Source organism: Lepisosteus oculatus, chromosome 7 (genome assembly GCF_040954835.1).
Source record: "Lepisosteus oculatus isolate fLepOcu1 chromosome 7, fLepOcu1.hap2, whole genome shotgun sequence".
NCBI classification, from domain to species: Eukaryota; Metazoa; Chordata; class Actinopteri; order Semionotiformes; family Lepisosteidae; genus Lepisosteus; species Lepisosteus oculatus.
This window is the reverse complement of record NC_090702.1, coordinates 41,742,013-41,765,853: the sequence shown is the minus strand read 5'-3', so window position 1 is coordinate 41,765,853 and position 23,841 is coordinate 41,742,013. Positions and strand designations below refer to the sequence as shown.

The 23,841-nt window shown below is 37.1% G+C and overlaps 1 protein-coding gene across 3 annotated transcripts in view; it reads left to right on the top strand.

The window, feature by feature from the left end:
* The window catches only part of camk1da (calcium/calmodulin-dependent protein kinase 1Da), a 134,739-nt gene that overhangs the window by 30,765 nt on the left and 80,133 nt on the right, over positions 1-23,841 (top strand). For all 3 annotated transcript variants that reach the window (XM_006633352.3, XM_015352379.2, XM_069192522.1), the window contains one exon: positions 23,107-23,238. In XM_006633352.3, the coding sequence (XP_006633415.1) occupies positions 23,107-23,238 (132 nt within the window). The remainder of the gene's footprint in view (positions 1-23,106; positions 23,239-23,841) is intronic.

The window sequence follows — 23,841 nt, the reverse complement described above, 5'->3', positions numbered from 1 at the left end:
AGCTTGCTGCTGATTTCAGTTTAACATCAGATCTCTTGCTATAAAAGGGGAACCACATCTTTGAGAAATTGACATGATAAGGGAGTGTTGCAATCTAAAGCCTTTGTTTTCAGATGAGCAAAACATAAAAAACTCTTAAAACAGGGATTGAATCACAAGGATAGATCAGATGAGCTTCGGAGAAGGTTCAGAGTGAGTTAAGGCAGTTTGGGAATTTTCATCTCGAAAGGTAAACAGTGTAGAAAAGAAGACAAGGAATTGAGATGTAGTCTAGTCAGAGGTGTCATATAGTGGCTACAGTAAAACGTGAAGATGATGAAATGGAAGACATGGGGTTGTTTTAATGGTGTAAAAACAACAGATATGCGATAAGCTTAAAACAATTTGTCACCTTCATCTTGACGATTTTGTTTCGCAAAGCACTGGTGACCCTACACTGCCACTGGAGATTGCACTTAATTGCTTAATAAAAAAACTAACAAGTAACAGACTGTAAAACTGAGGTGTCTTGTTAGTTCCCTTATCTCAACCTATGTTGTAGGATAAACCTGTCATGAAAGTAGGAAAAACATGTTTCCTCCTTATACTCTGGTAAATTAGTATGATGCAGTTAATAAAAATGTCAGCTGACTACTAAACCTGTATGATAAAGTGTTTTGACTGCTTGCAGCTGTGATTGATGTTGAGATATTTTCATTATAAAAGTTATCAGTCATACAACAGTAAAACTTAATCTAGTGCATTGTTAGGTCCGATTTGTTTTTCAGGTGTGAGCAAGAAGACTCCACGGCCAAAACGTTGTGTTTTCTTTCTTCTTTTTTTTCAGCATGGAATAAACCTATTACTTGTTCCTTTGCAGCCTACCCATGCTGACGCAGCTACCCACCTGAAATAATTCAAGCTGCCCTTTTACTTAGTTCTGTATTTCTTAAGACTTCTAATGTGACCTCACAGTAGTTTAGACCACCAGGGTATACACTGTATGTGAGGATGCAGTGGGAGGGCCAGTGTTTATGCTCAGAGAATACGCCAGGTAGTCAATAGAAACAGCTAAAAACAGCTTCCCTTAGGAAATCACAAATGATGTTATACAATCACTTGAAAGTTCATAAGGCTTGCAGAGGGTATGGCCAAGAAAGTGATACTGTGCTCTAGGAACTGGAAAAAATTGCTGAAGAAAAAGCAATTGACTTTTCAGTGCTTTTCTTAATTGAATTTCTCATTCTCTGTCTAATAAAACCACATTGCCCTTTACTGGAGATTTATTTTGTTCATCTGTTGGGGGCTTTAATTTAACTATTAAGATGAACAGGGTAACAGGAGATCACATGACACATTCTTTTGTTCTCATCTTTTTGTTATAGTATTACATTGTTATACTGTCAGGCATGACGGTAATGTTGAAGAAATAGAATCATTGCCTCTTTCCTCCTTGATTAAAAAAAAGTGAAGGACTTTGGTTCTTTTGATTTAGCTAAAATGGCTGCTCTGCTCTCACAGTCAACAAAGCAGCAGGCGAGTATGATGCATGTGAGTTCATGGATTGTTGCAATAGGTACAGACTTCAACTCTCAAATATCAACTATTCAGCAACTCAACTGGAAATTTGAATCTGGCTTCATTTTGGGTGAAAGAATAGAACAGGAAAAGGTAGTGAATTCTCATGGAGTGAGACTGAAAAGTTTGAAATTCATGATTGTCAAGCTGGAACAGAACAAGCACATAGTGTTTCCTTTAGGGGGAACTATGGGAGACGATCCTGCGGGACTCTTGAAGAAAATCCTTTAATGAATTACAGCTCTGGCATAGCAGTATCCAATATATATTTGCACACTATATTCTTTAACAAGATATGTTCTCAATTATGTTTCATATATGGTGAATATACGTTTTTCTATATATTTATGACATTTTTACAAGGATGCAGTTTGTGTTTTTGATATTTTTGAATCATCGGTCTTTTGACTTTATGTGATAGCAGGATAGTTGCAGTGGATTCATTACCCAAGTCAGCGTTTTTAGACCTTAGTTGCAAACATTCCACATGATAGATTACCATACTTTTAAAGTAAAATAATGAAGAATAAATGTATTGTGTCATAAATATATTAATATTAACCCCTTATTACATACAGTATGTATAGTACATTTTAGAGTAAATGAACATGAACCAACTGTGATGCCACATGGGGCGTCACAGCTGGGGCACAGGTTCTCAGGTAGCTCTCTGAACACGGACATTCCCCCCACACAAGGCTTTTAAGTTAAACAATGATTTAGTGATTGGAACTGTGTGAATTTTAGCTTGTACCCTGCTCAGTAGACAGGCATGGTCATTGTCTTTTCCGAGGTAGCTCAGTGTGTAGCAGAGGCGTGTCTGTAGTAGTCTTCCCCCTGTGGCAATGTCAGTGTTCTAGCAGTCTACAAAGTTGTCTGCACAGCATAGCTAACTTTGAGAGAGACCCTACTGATGGGTCAGGGAGATTGAGAAGGATTGAATGGACTGTGAGAAATTATGTTTTGTGGTTGATTTTTTTTTTCCACAAGATGAAACAGATTAACAGATTTACTTTGCACTTTAAATATATGTACAACTTGTTGATAAAATATAAAACCTTATGTTGAATATTTCAGTTTCTCTTTACTCCCCGCCCTTATAAGCATTTTCATGTACAAAAGATAAAGAAGTCATTTTATTTGGAATTAGAAGATTCATCAGTTTATTGGAGCAATATTTACTGTGAATTTAAATTAAATTATTAGAGGAGAAATCATGTAAATCTCTGAGCCTGGAATGCAAGAAGCTTGCTGCAGGGATAAGGATGCACATTTCATTCATAACAGACATACGTCTGAAGCACTGGTATTGTATGTCAGGTGTTAAATGTTTAAATGTAATTAAAATCGACAAAGTGTGTGAATCATCATAAATCTGTGCTTAGATATTCCACATTTTTTGGGCTTAATAGCATTGACAAATTGGGCCTCAGCAGTGAACAATAAGCAAGAGCCTCTGTCAGTAGAACTGTAGCAGTGACAATAGTGTTTATAATTGGTATTTAGGTGCTTCCTTAGCAACCGTGCAATTAAAACCATGCAATGATGTGAAAGTGCTAAATGCATGAGGTTACAAAAAGGATTTTGTGTTATTCGCAGCAGTGGTAAAATGCCTTCTACAAAAGAGGTTGTTAAGAGATCTAAAAAAATCCCATCTTAATTGCCTTAATTGCCTATGCTACAAAAATAATGCAAATAAGCAAATTGGTATCCTGAGAAAATGTAATATTTAACTATCAGAACTAAAAGCATAAGAGCACAAAGGTAAGTATTATCAAATTATGGTTCACCGATTATAGTAAAAATCCAGTGGACAGCCTCCCGTCTACCACTTGACCAACTGCATATTTTTCTGGCTGTGAAGCAATTACCTGAATGATTGTGTCATTGTACATCACCCTTGCCCACGGAAAGAGTAAAGAGTTTGACTAAACCCTATTTACTTGCCTGGAAATTTCCCTGGCTACCACATTAGGGACACAAATAAAGCTTCACTAAATCTACAGGTATTCTGAAAGAGGAGTGGCAAAGCATTGCAAACAATATTGATCAAATTTAAGTGATGATTTTCATGTATTGCCGCTGTTGGTAGATCTTAATCTTAAATTTAATCTTAGATGCAAGACGTCTCCTGATAAAAAGCTACTATCAAGTAAAGGGGTTATAATTTATAAAAGGTGGCTAGTTTGAAATTCAGATTGAAACCAGATTGAAACCTGCTGATTGAAACCTGATAGAAGTGTAAGCCAAATCTCTTGTGGCACCTTACAACTGGCAACTGCTGCTATCTTAAATCTTTCTTAAAAAGTGAAAAGAAGCAAACTTCCTGAGCCAGAGCATGGGAAATTGTAAAGATTTTGTACATTCTCTTTAGATTAGGCAAACCACATCCTTAGAGGAGTCAATAAAACCTAAATTGTGCAAATGTGTCTTTTTAATGTTTAAGGACATTAAGTTTAGCCTGATTCATTCTTGCAATAAAACTGCAAGGGCTACTTGTACAAACTGCAATACTGCAATTACTACAATAATTTGACAGTTCTTACTTTGATTTAACACGACACCAAATCCAAAACAATTTGTTTAGAATAATCAAGAAAAATGATAGTTATAATCCATTGCAGTTAAGAATAGAGTTGGTGGGTCTAAAACCAAAACTCAAACCCACTTGCCAGTCTGTAATTATACTGATGGAAAAAAGAAACGCAGCACCTCCTCCTCCACACTCTGGCCTTCCCGTCTGCGTGGAACAGGCTGAAGAGTGACTCATCTGTGAAGAGGACCTGATGCCACTGCCGACTAATCCATCGCAGCCTCTGTCTGGCCCAAGCCAGCTGGGTGTGACGTCTAGGAGGTGTGAGCAGAGGGCCTCTGACAGGTCGCCTTGCTCTAAGGCCTGCAGCATGGAGCTTCACTGTTCTGTCACTGAGCTTGGACGGTCATCTGTCCTGCCAGTCTGTTGAAACCCGCTTTTGGTGACATTCGAGGCATTACGGAATGCACAGAAAACTGACTTACGGAAAGTGTGGCCTTTTTCTTGCAGTGACCTAAGCTTTGAATTAAGACCTTTTTAAAGCTGACCTGATCAGGCATTGTTCCACCTGGACCTTGTTGGGTAAAAGTGCACCTCACGAGCTTTCCTGTGATTGGCAAGTTGCAGTACCCCACTGCACAAGCTGTATTGCTGGTCAGGGGGCTTCAAACAAATGACAACTTTTTGTGAAAGTCCATAAGCTATAACTATAGTATTCTCATCCCAGAAAATGTTGCGTTTCTTTTTGCCATCAGTTTATAATCCTGGTGGGAAGGAGGATGAAGCCTTTTAAACACAAAAGGCTGCACTGAAAGTTTACACAGTCTCTGGAACATAACAGTAAAGATTACAGCTTCTTAATGAAGAAACATGAGTGTAAAATTCGAATTGATCTTTTGAATTTTAACTTAATTTATTAATACTGTAATGACAAGGTAAAAACAAGTTTGATTTTTTGTTTTGCTTTTATCATATAAATATTGGGTTATTTGTAGTTGTCTTGACTATTTCTGTTTCATTGTTGGCATGTTGAAAACCATTTAGAAGTCAAGCTGCTGAACCAAATATTAGCCGGTGCTTTACTTTTGAGAAATGCTGATAATGACTAGAATTGGGTTCCCTGATGTCTGTCTGATCTGCCTTGTATAATGTCAGGGCAGTGATGTGTTTGCTGGTCGTTTGTGAGTTCAAAGGATCATGCTGTTTACAGACAGAAACAGTAAAAAGCAGCAGAGAAAGCTGGTCATGCTGTGCAAGCAGTGTGATTTTGCAGGTCACAATTTCCTGTAGCTTGCTGTCAGAAGAGGTTCGCTGTCTTTGAACTAAAAGGCACTGAATCCCATGCGTGGTTTTCTGTAAAGCCCTGTTTAACAAGGTCTGCATTAGAATTCTGCAGCATCGCATCTTAAATCTCAGACTTCATTCACTGTAATGGGTTACACGGCTAATTTTCACCACTGCCGTATGTAGAAATATGTTTTTTTCCCTTTATGGCATGCAGGGGAGACTTTTAGTTTCATGACTTTAAATTTGCTTATCAGTCTTGGACTGCTTGCAAGCACAAATCATCTGCTTTCTAGACTGATTTATTAAGTTATGCTAAATCCACGTTTATTTTTTATCAATCACTTATCATTATCCATCTCCTGCATGCCGTATGTTTTCAGTCATTGGAATTGTTATGCTGTTTCTGGCCTCCTTGAGTGCTGCAATGAGTCGTAAATGACATGAGTGAAGATCTGTAAATTGAATGTAATGAGAAGCTCTTTAAAGCGTATTTTGTTCATGAGCTTTCCTCTCATCAGGTTTAATTTCTGTTTTTCCTCCTGAGTTCATTTGAAGTTCACATCACATCTCTAGGGTCAGTAGCTCGGGCCCTGTGAGTTGTTCTTTTCTCTCCTGGTTTGGGTCTCTGCTGCACTGTAGTGAGTGTGGGGTTAATGGACCACATGTGAAGAGAAACAGTGAACTTTAAACTCCGCAGGCTAAGAGTGAAGGCACCTCTTTACACCCACAGCCTGGCAACAAAGGTGCAGCTCTGTATTACATACAGTACATGCCTATACAAATTGACTGGTTTGTATTAGTACTGACTGGCTTTTAGCTTAAAATAAGGAGAATGGTCATCCTTCAAAGTTAGGGTGGGAGTAAAGAGCAGCAATCAAAATGAATTTTGTGTATGAATAAGAATTAGCTATTTATTTAGTCACAATACAAGAGGATCTAGAAATGTCCTAAACTTCTCCTTCCATCTTTTTGTGCATGTGAATTGCGGTTAGCAACCATGGATGGCTATTTGCCTTTAGGGTTTATCAGTGTGATATACAGTAGCTAACATTGATCAGTGACATATACAGATATATGCAGGTGTCATTTTGTACGTGTAGGTGTCTGCTGCTGTGATTTTTTAAAATAAATAATTTAAAGATTTCAACTTGTTTTAAGCTGTTGTTAACTTTATGGTCTCTTTACATTTTGGATCTGTTAGGTACTTGTTACCATGTTCTTATTTTTTTTTCTAAAGATATCAATTAGTTACTAGAGTTAATGAGTAAAATTGTCTTACAATTGCAATGATTATGCTATTATTTTAAATAAATTAATGAATCATTTATTAATGAATCCAGTTTAAAAATTAGTAACCTTGAACAATTGACCTGTGCATTAAAACAATGTGCATAATCTTTAGAGAAGATAGATTATTAAATAGAGAGCATGTAGAGATTAATTCAATTTTAGAACCACTCATAATCATTTGGGACTAATCTTTAAAGGAGGTACTGTATATTGAAGCCAAATGATGCAATTTGAGGAGATCTGGTAATACCAGGTATTAAAACTCTTCAGTCCAATATGTGACTTATTTGTTATATTTTTAGCATACCTTAGGTCAATTCTGCAAATATCTCTTTAGCCTGTCACCAATTTTACAAGCACCTAAAAATATTTCTCCTTCAGCATGTTTTGGGGATCAATTTTGAATTATTTAACAAATCTGTTTGTACTGTAGAATATCAGGTAGCATATTACTGAAAGACATCAACCTATCTTTGAAGTGTCACTTCTGCATTGCCCTACATTTTACCGTGGGGAAATCAGAGTGGAAGTGACACTTGAGAACAGAGCGGGTGTCTAATATAATCTCAATGCTTGAGAAATGCTACTTTAGACATGTTCATTTGCATATTTATGTCATTTACCTATGTAGCTGTAGATAATGAAAACCTGCACAATTATGGGATATAAAATGATGTATCTAAAATGAGGTGCTTCAGTGTTCAGTAGGTGTTTCACTAGAATCTTCATAATCTTGATCATTTTTATTTTTTTATCACAAACATATTGCTCTATCGATCTCTTTATTGACATTACATACGGGTAGTGGACAAAAAAATGAAAAGACCGGGGTAAATGAGAGACAAAAGAACTGTATATCGAAAGCAAGGGTGGATAAAATGGCTCATATAAAAATGGCGTAGAGTCTGTGTTGTCTGTGACTATGGCTAGTGTGGCAGCAAGAGGAGATCTCAGTGACTTTGAAAGGTGGGAGATTGCTGAAACACATTTAGCAGGAGATTCAGTGATCAAGACAGGTCATTTTGCTGATGTTTCAGTAGCAGTGGTGTCTAAGATGATGTCAGCACGGAACTCAAGAGGGAAAGGCATTATCTGCAAATGGCAACAGCGGGCAGAAACACCCACTCCTGCAATGTCATATTTGTGCATGATGCTAATTCGAAATGCAGGGCAAAACAGGCATTCGATGGCAGATCAATTGACTGCAAATTATAACCTGAGGCATGAACAGCCAGTTTAATCAAAAATGATTATTATGATTGGTGGCACAGCAGAGCAATGGTTAGCATTGCTGTCCTGCAGTACTGGGGCCCTAAGTTCAACTCTGGACCTTGGTGCTGCCTGTGTGGCATTTGTGTGTTCTCCCCGTGTTTGTGTGGGTTTACTTTGGGTTTTCTGGTTTCCTTCCATAGTCCAAGGAAATACTGGTAGCTTAATTGGCTACTGTAAATTGGCCATGATGTGAGTGAGTTTGTGTCTGTGTGTGCCCTGCAATGGACTGGCATGTTGTCCAGGGTGTATCCTGCCTGCTATAAAGATAACACAATAGTCACTGAAATAAATGCCATTCCCAAACACAATCACTCAGTAATGATTGTATCTTGAAGGTTGCATATCAAAATGAAAAAATAATTACTAACAGTTATATTGAAAAATCTTCAATTGTTTCTTTGTCCTGTAATGCCAAGTATATTTTCACACTTTGGAGTCAAGTTTTGAAAGTTTTCTAAATATATGATTTTTTCATGCATCATGCTCCTAAAGCACATTAGGATGGCTCTGAAGAATCACTTCTGTGCTAGTTGCATTGTGTGCTGTAATTGCCAGAGTAGGGGTGATATTTTACAGCAATCTTGATAGTTTTCATACAATATAAACATGTGAAAGTCTGCAAAGGAGAGGAGCCCATTTGGCATGAGAAACATGAGAGAAAAATGAGAAAGTCTGCAAATGAGACGAGCACATTTTGCCCCTCTAGGTTGTTTGTTTTGTAGCTAATTGTCTCCTATCTCTTTTAAAAAATATATTTCCATTTGAAACCATAGCCATAGTCATCTGCGGGGTTGGCTTTGTTTGTCACAGTAAAGATTTTGAATATTTGAATAGGGAGACCTTATATTCTTCTGTGGTCAAGACAAGCAAGAAAAACAAGAGGTCTTAAGTCCATCATAATATAGGCCTGGTTGCTTTTCTTTGTATTCGTTCCAGAGCATGTTGTGTGTTGGTCTTACTAGTGCACTGTACAATTTAATAATCACAACATCCTTCAATTTAAAGTTTATTTTAGTCTTAAATATTAACATATTATTTGTCTTTTTTATTGCTGTGCATTCCCCAGAAGGCACAAGTGATGTGTCAGCATCATCATAAACACCTAAGGCTTTCTAATATGTTCCTTCTTGTTGTTCTAAGGTTGTTCTTACTTCCTGCACATAAAACTCATTCTCAACAAATCTTTGCTTGAAGAATATTGGACTGCAAAGGATGGGATTATTAATATATTTAAAAAATAATAGACGTACACAGTGTTAGAATGTGATCAATTAACAATCAATGAAGAACTAGATGTAAGTAATTATATAATCATTTTTTGTTGAGATTTTGTCTTTACAGCAGTTTTCTGTTGTAGAATCAGACCTGACCTTCATTCATTCCTGACCCAGACCTGATTGCATTTTAAATAACAGACATCTGTTGTATGTGACATTTCAGAAATAACTGAAAGGCAGGGATAGCATTATCAGAAATAGCCATTGTTCTATGTGTGGAAGTATTTTGTATTGTTCTAATGCGTATGCAGTGGTTGCTTCTAAACACCCTTTCATGGTAAAAGCAGAGAGGAACCAGAGCTGTACTCAGACTATAAAACTTCCTGCAGAACTTCTTCAATTCAGAGCACCAGGGGCGATACATCTTGTGCGTGTCACCTTTGGTTTTCTCTGGAAATGGGCTTTTTCATCACAAATTAAAAGTCATTTCAACGCTTTGCTGAACTGCACTGTGACTTCTTTGTATCTCTACACATTCATGTTTACAGTTAACTAAAACTATTTTGTTTAACCCTTTCCTAAGGATCCAGACTCTTCTATGGAGTCATGTTTACATATTGTTTGTACGTGGTGTGCAGAGGACTCATAATATTCCCATGGTTTATGTAACATAACGTGGATACTTTCGTCTAATTTCCCTTCATATTATTTTATGAGGATATAAGGAATTTCTGTGCGTCCTATAACAGCTTGAGTGTTCAAAGTAACCCTGATGTTTAACTACCCATTTCAAGTTTTCTTCCATATTTAACAACAAAACACAATGAAAGAAATGACAGAGTAGTTACAGAGCTTCTTTTCACCTTTTTTCACTTGCTTTCTCATTCACAGGCATTTTAACACTAGTTTGGACACCTCTTATTGCCTATCAATATCTTTGCTGTCAGTGTTGAAGCTTGATACTACCATCATACAGTCTAGCAGCGATCTGTCTTGGTGACATTGCAATATGTTTTTTGCCATTATTTTGTATTTGGTTTTGCACCTGTCTAAATTGGAGCTTAAATGAAAAAATGTAATTTGCCTGTTCTGACAATTACAGAATATCTGAAGCACTCGAGCAGAACATCCTCTCTGACTTGTCTTGGTTTTAGAGTATCCTGTGCAGCAGCCTTTTGTCACAGGGCCCTGTCTTTTATGGGCATTGTTATTTCCATACAGCGTAAATAATACTTCAGAGAATGAAGCAGAATCAGGTAGCATTTGCTCATTTTGTTACCTAAAACGCATGGAAATAGACATGGATTTTCATTAAGTGGACAGGAATATTTAGTATATATATATAAAAAAAAGTTTTTGTTCCTTGAAAATAAGAATCACAGAGAACAGCAATACAAAAACACAAAAATGGGATCTCACACTAAAGATGGTGGAAAATGGCATGATTTAGCATGGTTCTGAAGATGAGAAAAGGCATCAGACACTCCTGTCACTGCTGACGCACTTTCAAAATGTCACGTAGCACTTCTTCTTTCCATAAGCTTGTCTTCCTCTCTGTCCTAGGTAAAGGTAACTGGGAAGTGAGTTATTTTAGATGAAAAGCTGATGTAGAAAAAACACTAGACCCCTTATTTGACAAGTCAGATTAATTAGATCAGCCATGAAGAAGGTTTTTATCATCTTATACTGTATGGTTATAGAATTGTTTGTACATTGTCTTGATGCACTGTTTGCACTTTGTCTTGTTTTTTACACTTGTTTTACAATCGAGAGACTTTCTGTAAGAATTCCATTGTACCAGTACCGGTTACATATGGCAATAAAGTTCAAGTTCAAGTTCATATCTCATGGATGAAACTAAACTGATTATTATTAACTTACAGTATATGTTAATGCAAGGACAAGACAGTGGCACAGTGGAGTGGAGTCGTGGGTTCAATTTCACGCCCGAAGTGCTGTCTATGTGGCGTTTGAATGTTCTCTCTATGTTCATGTGGGTTTCCTCTGGGTGCTTCACTTTCTTCCCACAATCTAAAGACATGCTGGTAGCTTAGCCGGCTTCTGGGAACATTGGCTCTGATGTGAGTGTGTATTTGTGCCCTGTGATGGACTGTTCATGGGGTATCCCACCTTGTGCCCATTGCTTGCTGGGATAGCTTCACCATGGCTCTGTATTGGGTGAAACGGTTAGAAAATGGATGGATGTTAATGCTTCTGTGCACTGTTGAAGAAATGTGCCACTAGGACTTTTTTTTTTCTTTTGAAACTCTGTTTTAAGCCATTTTAAGGTAGATAGAACTATTTTAACACTGTTTTACAAGTCATTTGTAGAAAGTTTCTTAACATACTAAGTCACTTGGTGGTTTGGAATAATCAGTGCTGTTAATTGCTATACTGTAGGTTGGGACAATTAGTGAATATGAATAGCAATATAAACGGGGTAAATCAAATCCACTTAAATATCCTTTACAAACAAAATGTTGTAAAGGAGGCCAAGAGCATTATGGAGTGTGTGTTTCACCCCCGTCGGTGTGAACTTGTTGTAAAGTAACTCAGGAAATCTTTAATCCCCACTGCAATATCATCTAGAACAATGTAAAGTATCTTTTCTCTCATCTATGGTTACACTATTGTACTGTCTTCTCTGTTGGTAATATTTGTTTGTCCTGGTATTGTTGTATTGGACTGTCATAAAACAAATTTCCCCCAGGGGATAATAAAGCTTGAATTTAATTAAAACTTAAAAAGTTGGCATCACATTTAGAATATTATATTCAAGACTTTCTTAATTAGCTGTTGAAATATTTTTCCTGTGTACTTCAAAAGGTATTAAAAAAATTAGATTTATAACGCAATTAAAGTTAGAAACTCACAGTATTCTCAAAGGAATGTACTATGGTACTAGTTCATATACAATTGAAGTACACATTGTTATGGACTTCATATTTTCATAGTGCAATTGGGTACATAAGTGGCATCCTTCTGTCATTTTATTTTCTACTTATTTTAATGTTCATCACAATCCTGTCATGGTGACTCAAGGGACTCATTTTACATTGTCTGATTCTCATGCAATTTCCGGCAGTTATCTGTGAGCACTGAGAGTACATTACATTCTACACAATTATTAAAGTAATAATACAGACTGTTTTTCTTTTTTTTATTGTTTTTCTTCATTAAAATGTTGATTGTCACGCATTGTTGAATAAACCACACTTTTGCAAATGATGTTCTAAAACTTAAGTGCTCTTTCAGACCAGCCTGGAACATGTCTTGTTTTTTAATGTCACCTTGGCCCCTTTTTTCACAGTTGCTAAAAATAAAACCACATTTGGACATAAGTGAGGACATTTTTAGATGTTTTCTCCTGTAATACATGATGAAGATTTGTGCAAGACCAAAATAGGTATTGTGGCAGGTTGGCCTCGTGCAGTTCCAGGTAGGAACCATCAGGGGGTGACAGCACTTCCCTGAGGAGTAGGGTGCTCAGGCAGCGTTGTGGCATTAACTGAAGAATCCTCAGGACCCAGGAGCTGTATAAAGGGGTGTGCAGAGAGAGAACGCAGTGTCTGCTGCAAGCCTTAGCACGGTGAGGCAGTTAGATTGCCGTTGGAGAAGGGCAAACGAGGCATGGCCACTCCTTCTTCCTAGGCACTGCGCCTCTCCAGCAGGTATTGCAGGGAATGACCACACCTTCTTCCTTTTGTGTTGACTACATCGAGGACTTCAAATTCAGGTCCCCTCATCATCATCTCTACCTCAGAGGGGTAGAATATTACTGTGAGCCTGAGAATGTATCTGGTCATTCTTCATTGGGCTGAATCCAGAAGAGAAATATCTCTTTTGCAACATGGTGACCGAAGTCTACATTCTACACGTTTAACCAAATGTTGCCCAGAACTGTGTCCCTTTGTCGCCTTTTAATGCTTACTTACCTCAAAGATTAAAATGTATCAACAAAAACACCGGTCATTCTCACAAGTACCTCTTTGAGCACTCTATTTCACATCGTACATTTATTGATTTGAATGCAGCTACCTGAATGCATCATTCTCCACTTGCCTCCATTAAATCAACAAGGTGTTTACCCAGCCTTGAATCTTGAAGTCTTTTTGATCCTCCTTTGAAGCATCTACACTGTTTGATAAAAACATTCACATTTACACTGATCCAGTGACCTGTTAATACAGCATTTACTGGAACAATTTGGATAATTTGATTAGGTGTAACAGCATTTCACACAGAGTTTTTTGTTTTTTTTTAGTTTACTGGCTACCAGAATGTAGATCAATGTACAAATTAAAATTAACTGGTCCTTATACTGACCCCTGTGGTATTCCATTAAGTATATGACCTGAATTTGAGCCCACAGCACTTTACATATCCTGCAAGAATTCGTTTTTATGAATATCCTTATGCAATCTTCAATGTCTTGTGCTTTGTATTCTTTACTGCTGTTGCTTTTTCAGAGAACTCTAAAAAGTTAGTAAAGCAAGTCTTATCTTTTCTAAATCTGTTCAGTATCCCCTTGGTATATAACCTTTCCATAACCTTGCTTATAACAGAAATAGTTTATTTGATCTGCAATTCCTTGATTTAGTATTGCTGACCTTTTTATGGGTGTGTAATTGGACCTTACATTGGTAAGATACAATCAGACGCTGGAAATGTCTTTAAATTAAGTGCCCCTTCTGTGCTAATTCTATTTAATATAAAACTTTGTCTTTTCCTAGGATTAAGCCCTTCTTTGTTACAGCTGCTATAAAGTTATTTTTTCTCCTTGTATTTTTTCAATTTATTAAACAATTTGGGTGACTGCTGTCTAGCAGTTAACTACTCTTGTGTTAGATATGGTGCCTTTCCAGTGATTTTCACTGCAAAGTGAGGTACCCAGATTTCATTCTGCCTTATTATCCAACATTTGCTGTGGTAGCTCAGATGGCGAGGGTGTCTAGCTCCTGACCAGAAGGTCCCAGGTTCAATCCCAGGTAGGGGCAAGCAATGAAGTTTGCTCTAATTCCTTCCAGATGGCTCCCAGGTCCACTCAGCCTGCTTTCCAAATGAGTACTGGGGGTTAATCCTTCTGGGGGTAACAGGCCGGCCGGAGTGTTGATGGTGACCACATTACCTCCACATCCAGTGTCGGGTGGTTGAGAAAAGTGGTGGCCGTTGCCCCCCATTCCCCGCATGGGCCTTTATGGCCTAAAAAGGGGACCTTACCTACCTTATTTTACAAAAGAGAAATGCCTTATCTAGAATTTCAAAACTTTCAAAGCGTTTAGTACAGTTTCTAAGCATATACCATAGCAACGGTTACAAACCAGCCTAACCCATTTGGTATTTTGTAGCTAATTGATCAGAAGATACTCTTCAGCCATATCTATAAAGAAGCCAGTGTATCGTCTTATAATAATAATAATAATGTTTCTTTATTAGCCCTATACAATTTCTTGCATTAGGAATTCGTCTTTTCTCATACCCCAGCCTTTTCTCCATGGAAAAAACACAGACACACAGACAGGGAGAGAAGCTTGGGGTCAGAGCGCAGGGTCTGCCATTGTACGGCGCCCCTGGAGCAGTTAGGGTTAAGGGCCTTGCTCAGGGGCCCAATGAAGTAGGACTCCTCTGCCGGCCACGGGATTTTAACCGGCAACCTTCCAGTCACAGGCGCAGATCCTTAGCCACATAGCCATCGCTCCGCGATCTTCAATAACGTGGCAAGATAGGTAGCTCCATACTCCCACAATGCTTTATACAAAGGTGCCTCCTGTTCTCAGTTTTTAAATGCTTTATAGTTGCCAGTTGTCTTCTGATTCTTCTGATTCTTTTGGCCTGTCTTCCACTCAGCCCATGGCTCATTCATGTTGCCATCCAACAGTTGTCCACAGTGACTCGCCATGGATGTGATCGTTTTTGTGTAGTTTGTGAAATTCTGAAGCACTTGAGTTTCTGCTTGTGGATTATAGCTAAGCAATATTGTTTTGTTTTTTTTCATCTACAGGATTTTACATTTCATACAGTACAGTATATCGCAGTTTGTTATCCACGTGCCACATAGTGCTTTCAGCTGAAATTAAAATGATATTATTGTGTTTATTTTTCATATCTACCCTCACTAGGAGAGGTCTGTCTGAAAAGGGATGGATGTTTATGTGTGTATGTATGGCAGGCCTCATGAATATGTAATTTTGTTCGCCTAAATAGACAAGCATCTTCTGGTAGTCATTTCAAAAGCTATCAACAAGACTGCAACTTTTTTAACAATCTAGCGACTGTTTATACAAGCTCTCTCAAGGGAAAGATAGCAAATAAGGATGACTTTTCCCACAGGGAACATTGTAGACTGTTTTTGTAACTCTAATTTCAATTTGAAAAAAAATGTATTCATTTGATCCCATTTTTCTTTTTGAGGCATTCAGTCTATTAAATACTTATTGAAAAATAGGTGTTAAATGTTAAGGTTGGGCTGATGTAAGGAGGCCAGGGTATCTTACCTGGGAATATCTTTTTGGCCTCAGGTTAAGGTTGTGTGGCTGCGTTGTACAGGGTATTATTAAAGGATTTAATAACTGCAAAAGCTTAACTGACAATCAGGATTTAATTATTTGCTGGATGTGAAACAAGCCCACTATTGCAAAATACACAATGCACTAAAGTAACCCATAGACAACAGCTTTTGAACATACTTCGCCAGAGTTAACAGCATCTGCCATTGAGGACGAAAAGTCCCTGGTTTATTTCATATGGATTGTTTCCAGGAACTGAGTCATCATTTTTATAAAGTATTGGACTACATATCATAAAAGTATTTTAAATCATTTAGGACACCTAAAATGTGTTCTGTGTAGTTAATAACCTTTCTGAAATTGGAGAAAAGGTTTTATCTTGAAGTAAAGAGATAATAACAGCAATTCCAGCCATCAGATAGAACATAATCATTCCTAAAAGATTTCTTTAGAAGTTTTTGAGTCCTATATGGAAATGTCACTATATCTATCTAATGACTTTTAAATGATTAAATGGCTGTCATAAATATGTCAATTGTGAATTTAACTGACAGTAAATCAAGAATGCATGCCTTTGTGTTTACAAAAAAACTAAATTTAAAAAATGCATTATATATTCCTCTCAAAGAGTGTATTTTTTAATACAAATAATGTTAACTTCAACTTATTAATACTATACCTGAAAAACTTATAAATAGTAGAACTAGGTGAACTAGGGAGTTATTAAATAACTGCAGATATATATCACATAAGCACATATAGTGCAAAGTGATATAACTTTGGGGTTTAATTAGTTTTCTTATATAAACCATATTCACCGATGTACTAGGTAGACTGTTTCTCTATATCTTTTTCTATATCTGAATTCTGATTTGAAATAGGCAACACTAATCAATTTTTTTACTCGGAATGGGTCTTCTGAAATCAGTGGAATCCTTTATTAAAAGGACTGAAGAAATGTTCAACAGAAGAAATCAATATACTGTAACTAAGAAAATTAATTTTACCAGACATCTCTTCTGTGGAAGTATATTTTCATTCACTTACAGTACAGTATGTAATTGTATAAAGTCAGCTACATTATCTATGAACCGCAGCTTGAAATGAGGCAGAGGCTCTAAGATTGAGATGTTTATTCCTTTATTTTAACAAGGTTAAGCCTGGGTATTTTTGGCCATAAACACTAGTTCCAGTCATATCCAGGGGGTACAACAGCAAATTAGAGTTAGCCCAGCTGAGACCATTCAAGCTTTAAGCTTTCCTTACTGTCTAAAGCTACACCACAAGGCATCCAATTAATGAAGCTGAGCAGTTCGTTTCATGAATCAATGTTTTTTTTATTCTCTGTCCTGAAGGCAAAGGGTTAGCCTACTGTTAATGCAACTGACCCCTTTGCCATACATTCATAATTCCCAAACATTGGAGCAGTTCTGTATTAACACCATCTGTCAGTTTGGCTTTGCTTGCAAATAATATCCCCTCCCCTCATATGATTGAGTTGTACATCTTCTTATATTACTTTTTCCTCTTGACATCAGTACATGTTCTGTCATAAGCAAGTTTACTAGATTTCCAGAGGTGAGGGTCTACCTTCTAGACATGTGTCTCCCCCTAGGGGCATGAGTGGAGGAAGTTCCCCCAACAGATACATTTTTACTGGTTTTCCCCTTTCTTTCCAGCAAGAAAGACAGCATATTCAAAAACACATCCTTGCTACACCTTAGTGTACTACAGTTGCACTATTTTACCAGTACTTTCCTTTTTGTATTTGGAATTATTATTGATTCAGTCCTTCAAAACTGGGACAATTTCATTCTCCTACAGTTTCTGACTGGGACACGAAAGATAACTCTAAAAACTGGGACAATCCCAGTTAAACTGGGACGTTTGGTAACCCTAATAAAATTAACTTCAGCAGGAATGACTTTTCTTCTTAGCTCAATGGTAAGTTTTGAAATTCAGAGGAAGAATATTTAGGTTCAGGTACTGTACATAATTTTACTTTCCATTTTGGGATTCATAAATATTTCCCAACATATAATTCAGTCTTGTTTTGTTAAATTAATTCCTTTGCACTTTTTTAACTTCTTTTTAATTCCATTTCAGTTCTTGAAGTATAATTCTGCTGTATACTGTATGTTTAGCACATCACTTGATTAATTCTGATAGTTTAGTTTCTTATTTTGCATAGACTGTATTAAATGTACTTCACTGTTTACTGCATGTAAATATCATTGCCTACTTGTTACCATCAGTGAAACAATAGAGCTATGACTATAGCACAGACTACTCTGCAGATCTGAAAAGAATCGCTCCTATTAGTTTGGCAAGTCACTACAGTACTGCCAAATATAGGCTGTACATACATATCCCATGTGGTCCCCAGCTACAGAGCTGTATGAAGAATAAATACATTGTCCCTGGAGGGATTGTTGTTGTCCTATAAAAACGAATAGAGCATTTAAATGGACATGTGGTTTGCAATATTCCCAGACAATCTGGCCAATGCACCATTTTCAACAGATATTTGAGGGCTGGTTTATAGTAAGCAACTGTCTGATAGGTAGCTACAGTACAAATCTCTGAGAGCTACAATGGTGAAATAAAAAACATAAAGAGGACATAAAGCCAGTAGTCCTAATTTAAAAGACTTGCAAAAGGTTATTGAAAATGGTTCTGAAGTAATATGACAAAATGCCAGAAATTCTTTTTTCCTTAATTTGATGACATGACATTTGCTGAACCGCTTTATACCGTACAGTGTCGCAGGAAGCCGGACCCTACCTGGCAAGCAACAAGCGCAAGGCAGGGTACACCCTGGACAGGGCGCCAGTCCATCACAGGGCAAGTGCAAGCCAGTCATACACGGGGACAATTTTGAGGCCATGGTAAAGGCCAAAGGGGGAAATTTGGCCTGGGCACCAGGATAACTCCCTACTCTTGTCGAGAAATGCTCGGGGATATTTAATGACCACGTAGAGTCAGGACCTCAGTTTAACGTCTCATCCAAAAGGTGGCGCCCACTACAGTATAGTGTCCCTGCCATTATACTGGGGCATTAGGACCCACACAGACCGCAGGGTGGGTGACCCCTGCCGGTCCCACAAACACCACTTCCAGAAGCGACCATAGCTTCCCAGGAGGTCTCCCATCCAGTTACTGACCAGGCTCAACCCTGCTGAGCTTCAGTGGGCTGCCAGTTGAGAGCTGCAGGGTGATATGGCTGCTAGCCATTTGAAAATGTAAGGTTAGCAAAAAGTTTGAGATTTTAATGTGTCAGGATCACTTTTCATCAGTAATTCTCCAGGATAGTTGAGTGGGAGTTCTCCTGTGAATGTCTACAAGAAAGTTTGAATTTAAGCCCTAAAGGACTGCAGATGCTGTAATGGTTTGGGAAGCAATTTGGTCCATTTGTCTCTCCGGTCTCACATTTTTTTTGACAAGGCTATTACAAAAGCTTCAGGCAGCCAGTTATTGACTGTAGTGTAATTTCTAAACTAGAGCACTGTGTTACAGAATGAAAACGTTCAGTCAGCCAAAAGGAAGTGGTTGCCCAGGTTAACCTCTGCATATAGATTTATCTTAATGTTGTTTTTTATTGAATGGCTGGCTGCCACTTGAATCATACCATCCATAGATGCCATCTGTTATATGTGGAGAAACATTGCCTCTAATTCCTTTTTAATGCATACATACAGTATATACTGTATGAGTAAATTACGACCTGCTAAAAGACTTCTGAATTTTGGAGATATTTTGGTATTTTGGCAGAAAGATTCATCTCTCAATAAAATTGTGCAACATAAATGAAAAAAGCCTGAAAATTAACTGAAAAGATTAAAGAAAAGAAAAAAACACATGACAATTCTCCCCACAGAGGTGTATCACTTAAGGAAGATCATGTTGCAAACTGAATTTCATTCATTAGCAGAAAAACACGGTAGCATAGCAACAGGCACACATTGACGAAACAATTTTTATTTTAAAAAAAAAGCTTTAATGTTTGTGACAGATGGTGCAGAAGGTCTGCTTTTACCAGCATCAGCAAATGGTTATTTTGAATATCTGAAAGGCAATTAGCAAGAAAGAATATGAGAAGAGAGAACCCAGCACCCAAACTTTGGCCCTTGTTCTGATTTATAAATGTGGGCTGGAGAGAACACTTCGCTTGGAACCTAATAAGCCACTGACATTAAGTTAAATCGACATTTATATAACAATTGCACTGTTACTAATAGAATTCATTGTGCAAAGAAGAGTTTTAGCTCATAATTATACTGTTTGATCAACCCACAAATAAGATGTACTTATTATACTGGGTTGATTGTCATTTTTAATTAATAATTTAACTTTTTTTCTACTTGGACAAGACTAAAAGGCACTTGATTTCGGTTACAAAATATTTCAGCCCTTGCTTTTTTATTTTTTGTCATATTGTACAGTACATTTTTTTTTTAAATGAAATTGTCTAGTGCAAAGTAAAGAGGTTTAAAGGGGGTCCTTTCTGCAGCTTATACTGATGGAGAACACTAACAGTATTGACAGCACGGAGATCTCAGACTGTAAGGTCCTTAAGGTAATTTTTTATCATTGCATGATATCAATGCATTCATGAGAAACAAATTGGAATAACCCAAGATCTTATTTTCCATCCTGGTACAATACATTTTTGGAGATCTATTTTAGGCTGTATCTATAATACTTGTGAACTAGTTTGATGGATCTTGTATCTTATTGCATAACATAATGCCTATAGATTTTCTGTTATTTATAGTTGTTCATACTTGTGAAAATAGCAACACAGCAAAGCTTTTATTTTACTCATGTAAAATCCCTTGCTTTCTGTGTCTTGGGGACGTCAGAATTCCAGGTGCAATATATCTTTTTTCATATATCAAACATGGCAGGCTTGTTATATTCTCAGATTATCCAATAATAAGGCATGAAGTAGCCTTCAGATGCAGAATAGGTGTAGATTTTTACTTGTGGCAGTGGTTGTTCCCAGTATTTGTTTCGAAAATTGGTAGCATTTTTCAGTAATTGTGGTTATTCGCTCTGCAAATAATCACCTGGTTAAATCAAGAAAAGACGTAGGCTATAAATAAGCAATCATGCAAATTGATTACTTCCTTTTGTGTGCTTTACTTCTCCTCAGTGCTGTTTAAAAGTGGATTCATTTAACAAAAGGAAAAAGCACTCTTTGTGTTTAAGGACTGGAAATATGAAAATGCTGGGTTACTGTCAAATTTGAAAAACCTGCAAAGGAACAGAACTTGCAATTTGTTTTTTTTTCCCTACACGTCCTTTGTATGCTTTGTTATGTAAATAATCTTGAATGTGGCATTAAACAGCACAATACCACACTGCCAAATGCTTTTGACATGGAAACATTACATTCCTCGTTTGCAACAGAGATGAATTTGATTAAATGAGATCATCACATATTCTATCTCTGTCATTGTTTCTGCCTTATGCACTTGGAAAGAACAGCACAGTTGCACTTTTTACACAAAGGAAGAAGCTTTTAGATTCAGTTACATCCATCACACATGGAGAAAATCTGACCATAACACCATTGTACATTAAGTAGGTCTATTACAGTATATCGTAATAATCCTTTATACTGGGGCATTTCCACTATGTTTTTACTAACAACTAAAGTATTTTTGTCTTAAGTCCACTTGAAAAATAAATATATCATATTTATAATTGATCACAATTCTCCCTCACACAACAAGTGTGATTATTAATCTAATGATTTGTCATCAAACTGATTTTACCATGGAGGTCATTTAAAATGAGATGCAAATCTTAAAATATTAACTATTAATGTAACTACTAATATTAATGGAGCCTGTAAGTGAGTAGCACCTCAGAGAAGTCTGGAATGTTTTGGATTTAAATAGTCCTTTATGGTAGTTGTGTGATGTAAAAATGTCTGCAGTGAGTGATTATAACAGGATCTGGGCTTTTTGAATTTTGGATCAGACGATATCTGTAATTTAAGACACCTGTTAAAAAAATAAAGGACTCAAATGGTTTAGATCTAGTTTGTATAATCTTTTTTTCTTTACCAAGACAAAAAAATGGCTTATGTATGGTAATATGCTTAAAAACGTTTCTATATATACTCAAAAATCTTGAATAGTGATGATCATAAAGGCGCAGTGTTGTTATATTAGTAGTTAGTCTGTAGATTGAATTGAATTAATGGCAACTGAAAAAATAGAAAAAAACCTTCTAAAGGAGTTTTAAAGATGATGCGAATAGATGAACAAAATATGCATTTTCATTTGAATTTTCTTTGTTCCTTCATCAAAGCAATTATAAGTAGATAAGTATATCTACAGAAGGGCAAGCCTATAATACGTACGTAGATACTTGTACCTTTAAAATGGCAAAGTTGGTTGCTTAAACTTTTTTACACTTCTCTATTACAGTTTCTTTGCCTGGAGACCTAAAGTGCCCTACTGTTTTTTTCTTAGTTAATTTCTGTTTATAGATGTATTGTTTTTAATTGCTTTATCTTTATGGGTACGCATAACAGTAATTAAGCGAGCTTATGAGTAGTGCATTCAGTGGCATGCATTGGTAATGAGAAAATCTGAATACTGGCAAGCACCTGTGAATTACAGATTCATGGCTGTCAGTTTAAAGTAGCACTTGAGCAGTGCTAGATTGGCACTTTTCAAGTGATTGATCCAGCCAGAGGGGTTGAATTTCGAGACTGGGTAATCCTCATTCCCGGCACTTCTCTCCATCTCTGACATGCAGGGCTCTTGTTAATCAAATAAGTATCCTAAGGGAGAACACCAGAAAAGGGGGAAAAATATTTCGTAAAATACTAACTACTGGCAAAATGTGGTCCTAAGGGAATTGAATCGACTTTTTATGTGATGTAACATTCTTTAATTATTGTAAACGTGTTACAAAGGGATGGCAGGTTGGCGCAGTGGTCAGCATTGCTGCCTTGCAGCTCTGGAGTCCTGGGTTCAGTTTCGGGCCTGGGGCGCTGTCTGTGTGGAGTTCGTATGTTCTCCCTGTGTTTTTGGTTGTTTCCCTTCCAGTCCAAAATCATACTGGTAGGTTCATTTGCCCAGGGGAAATTGCATGTCTGTGTGGGCCTGCGATGGCTCTGTATTCCCCATTGCGCCCGGGATAGGCTCTGTCTCCCCTGCAACCCTCTATTGGATAAAGCTGATAGAAAATGGGTGAATGGATTATTCAATAGTATCAGGTTCTAGAAAGGAAATTCCCTATATACGGTGAGAAGCATTCAATTCTGGAGCCACTAAACATATCCATTTCCTTTGGAGCCGCACTCATAGATGTGTCTTAGGAATCAGAGATGCTTATTGATTTTTTTTACTTGGGTCTGAGCTGCTATTCCCCGTTAGGTGTCTAAAAAAAAGTGAATTAATGGCAATATTTTGTTGTCTTTCAGTGGAGCATTTTCTGAAGTTGTGCTGGCTGAGGAAAAGGCAACTGGAAAGATGTTTGCCGTCAAGTGCATCCCAAAGAAAGCGCTGAAGGGCAAAGAGAGCAGCATCGAGAATGAAATTGCTGTTCTTAGAAAGTAAGTACTGAATGCGTTTAGGATTTCATCATTGTGCTATCTAAGGACTGTAATGAAGCTCTTTCAAAATTCAGCATGTGTGTTTAAATTTTGTTTTATTTTGGCTAACACGGCCGAGTTTAACACAAAGTAATCCATAATCCATATTCTTGCTTTCACAAATATTTTCTCTAAACACAAAGTAGTTGAAGTAGCAGTGAAAGCTGCAGTACTGTAGTAATTGTTAGCCTACATGTCTTATTTTATTATATTAATTTTTAATTAGCTCTTTTTAGTGGAAATATCTTTACAGTATATTTCAGGGTGTTAGTTGTGTCCTTTTAATGGAAGCATTATTTGCTATATTTTCTTGTTCACTTTCGAGCGAACATAATGATGTGCTTTTGTCATTATGTGACATAAAATGGTTTTCTGTAGGACCTTTGTAAAATAGTAAAGCTGCATAATTCTGATATTATTATAGGTATAAATGTTAATATAAAGGTTAACCTGCATATGCTGAAAATTGCTTTTGGCCTATATGCAGAGATTGAGACTAATGGTGTTCACATAGAGGGACTCCAGTCACTTTGTCTAGACTCTAGAGTGTTAAAGGCAGGCTGA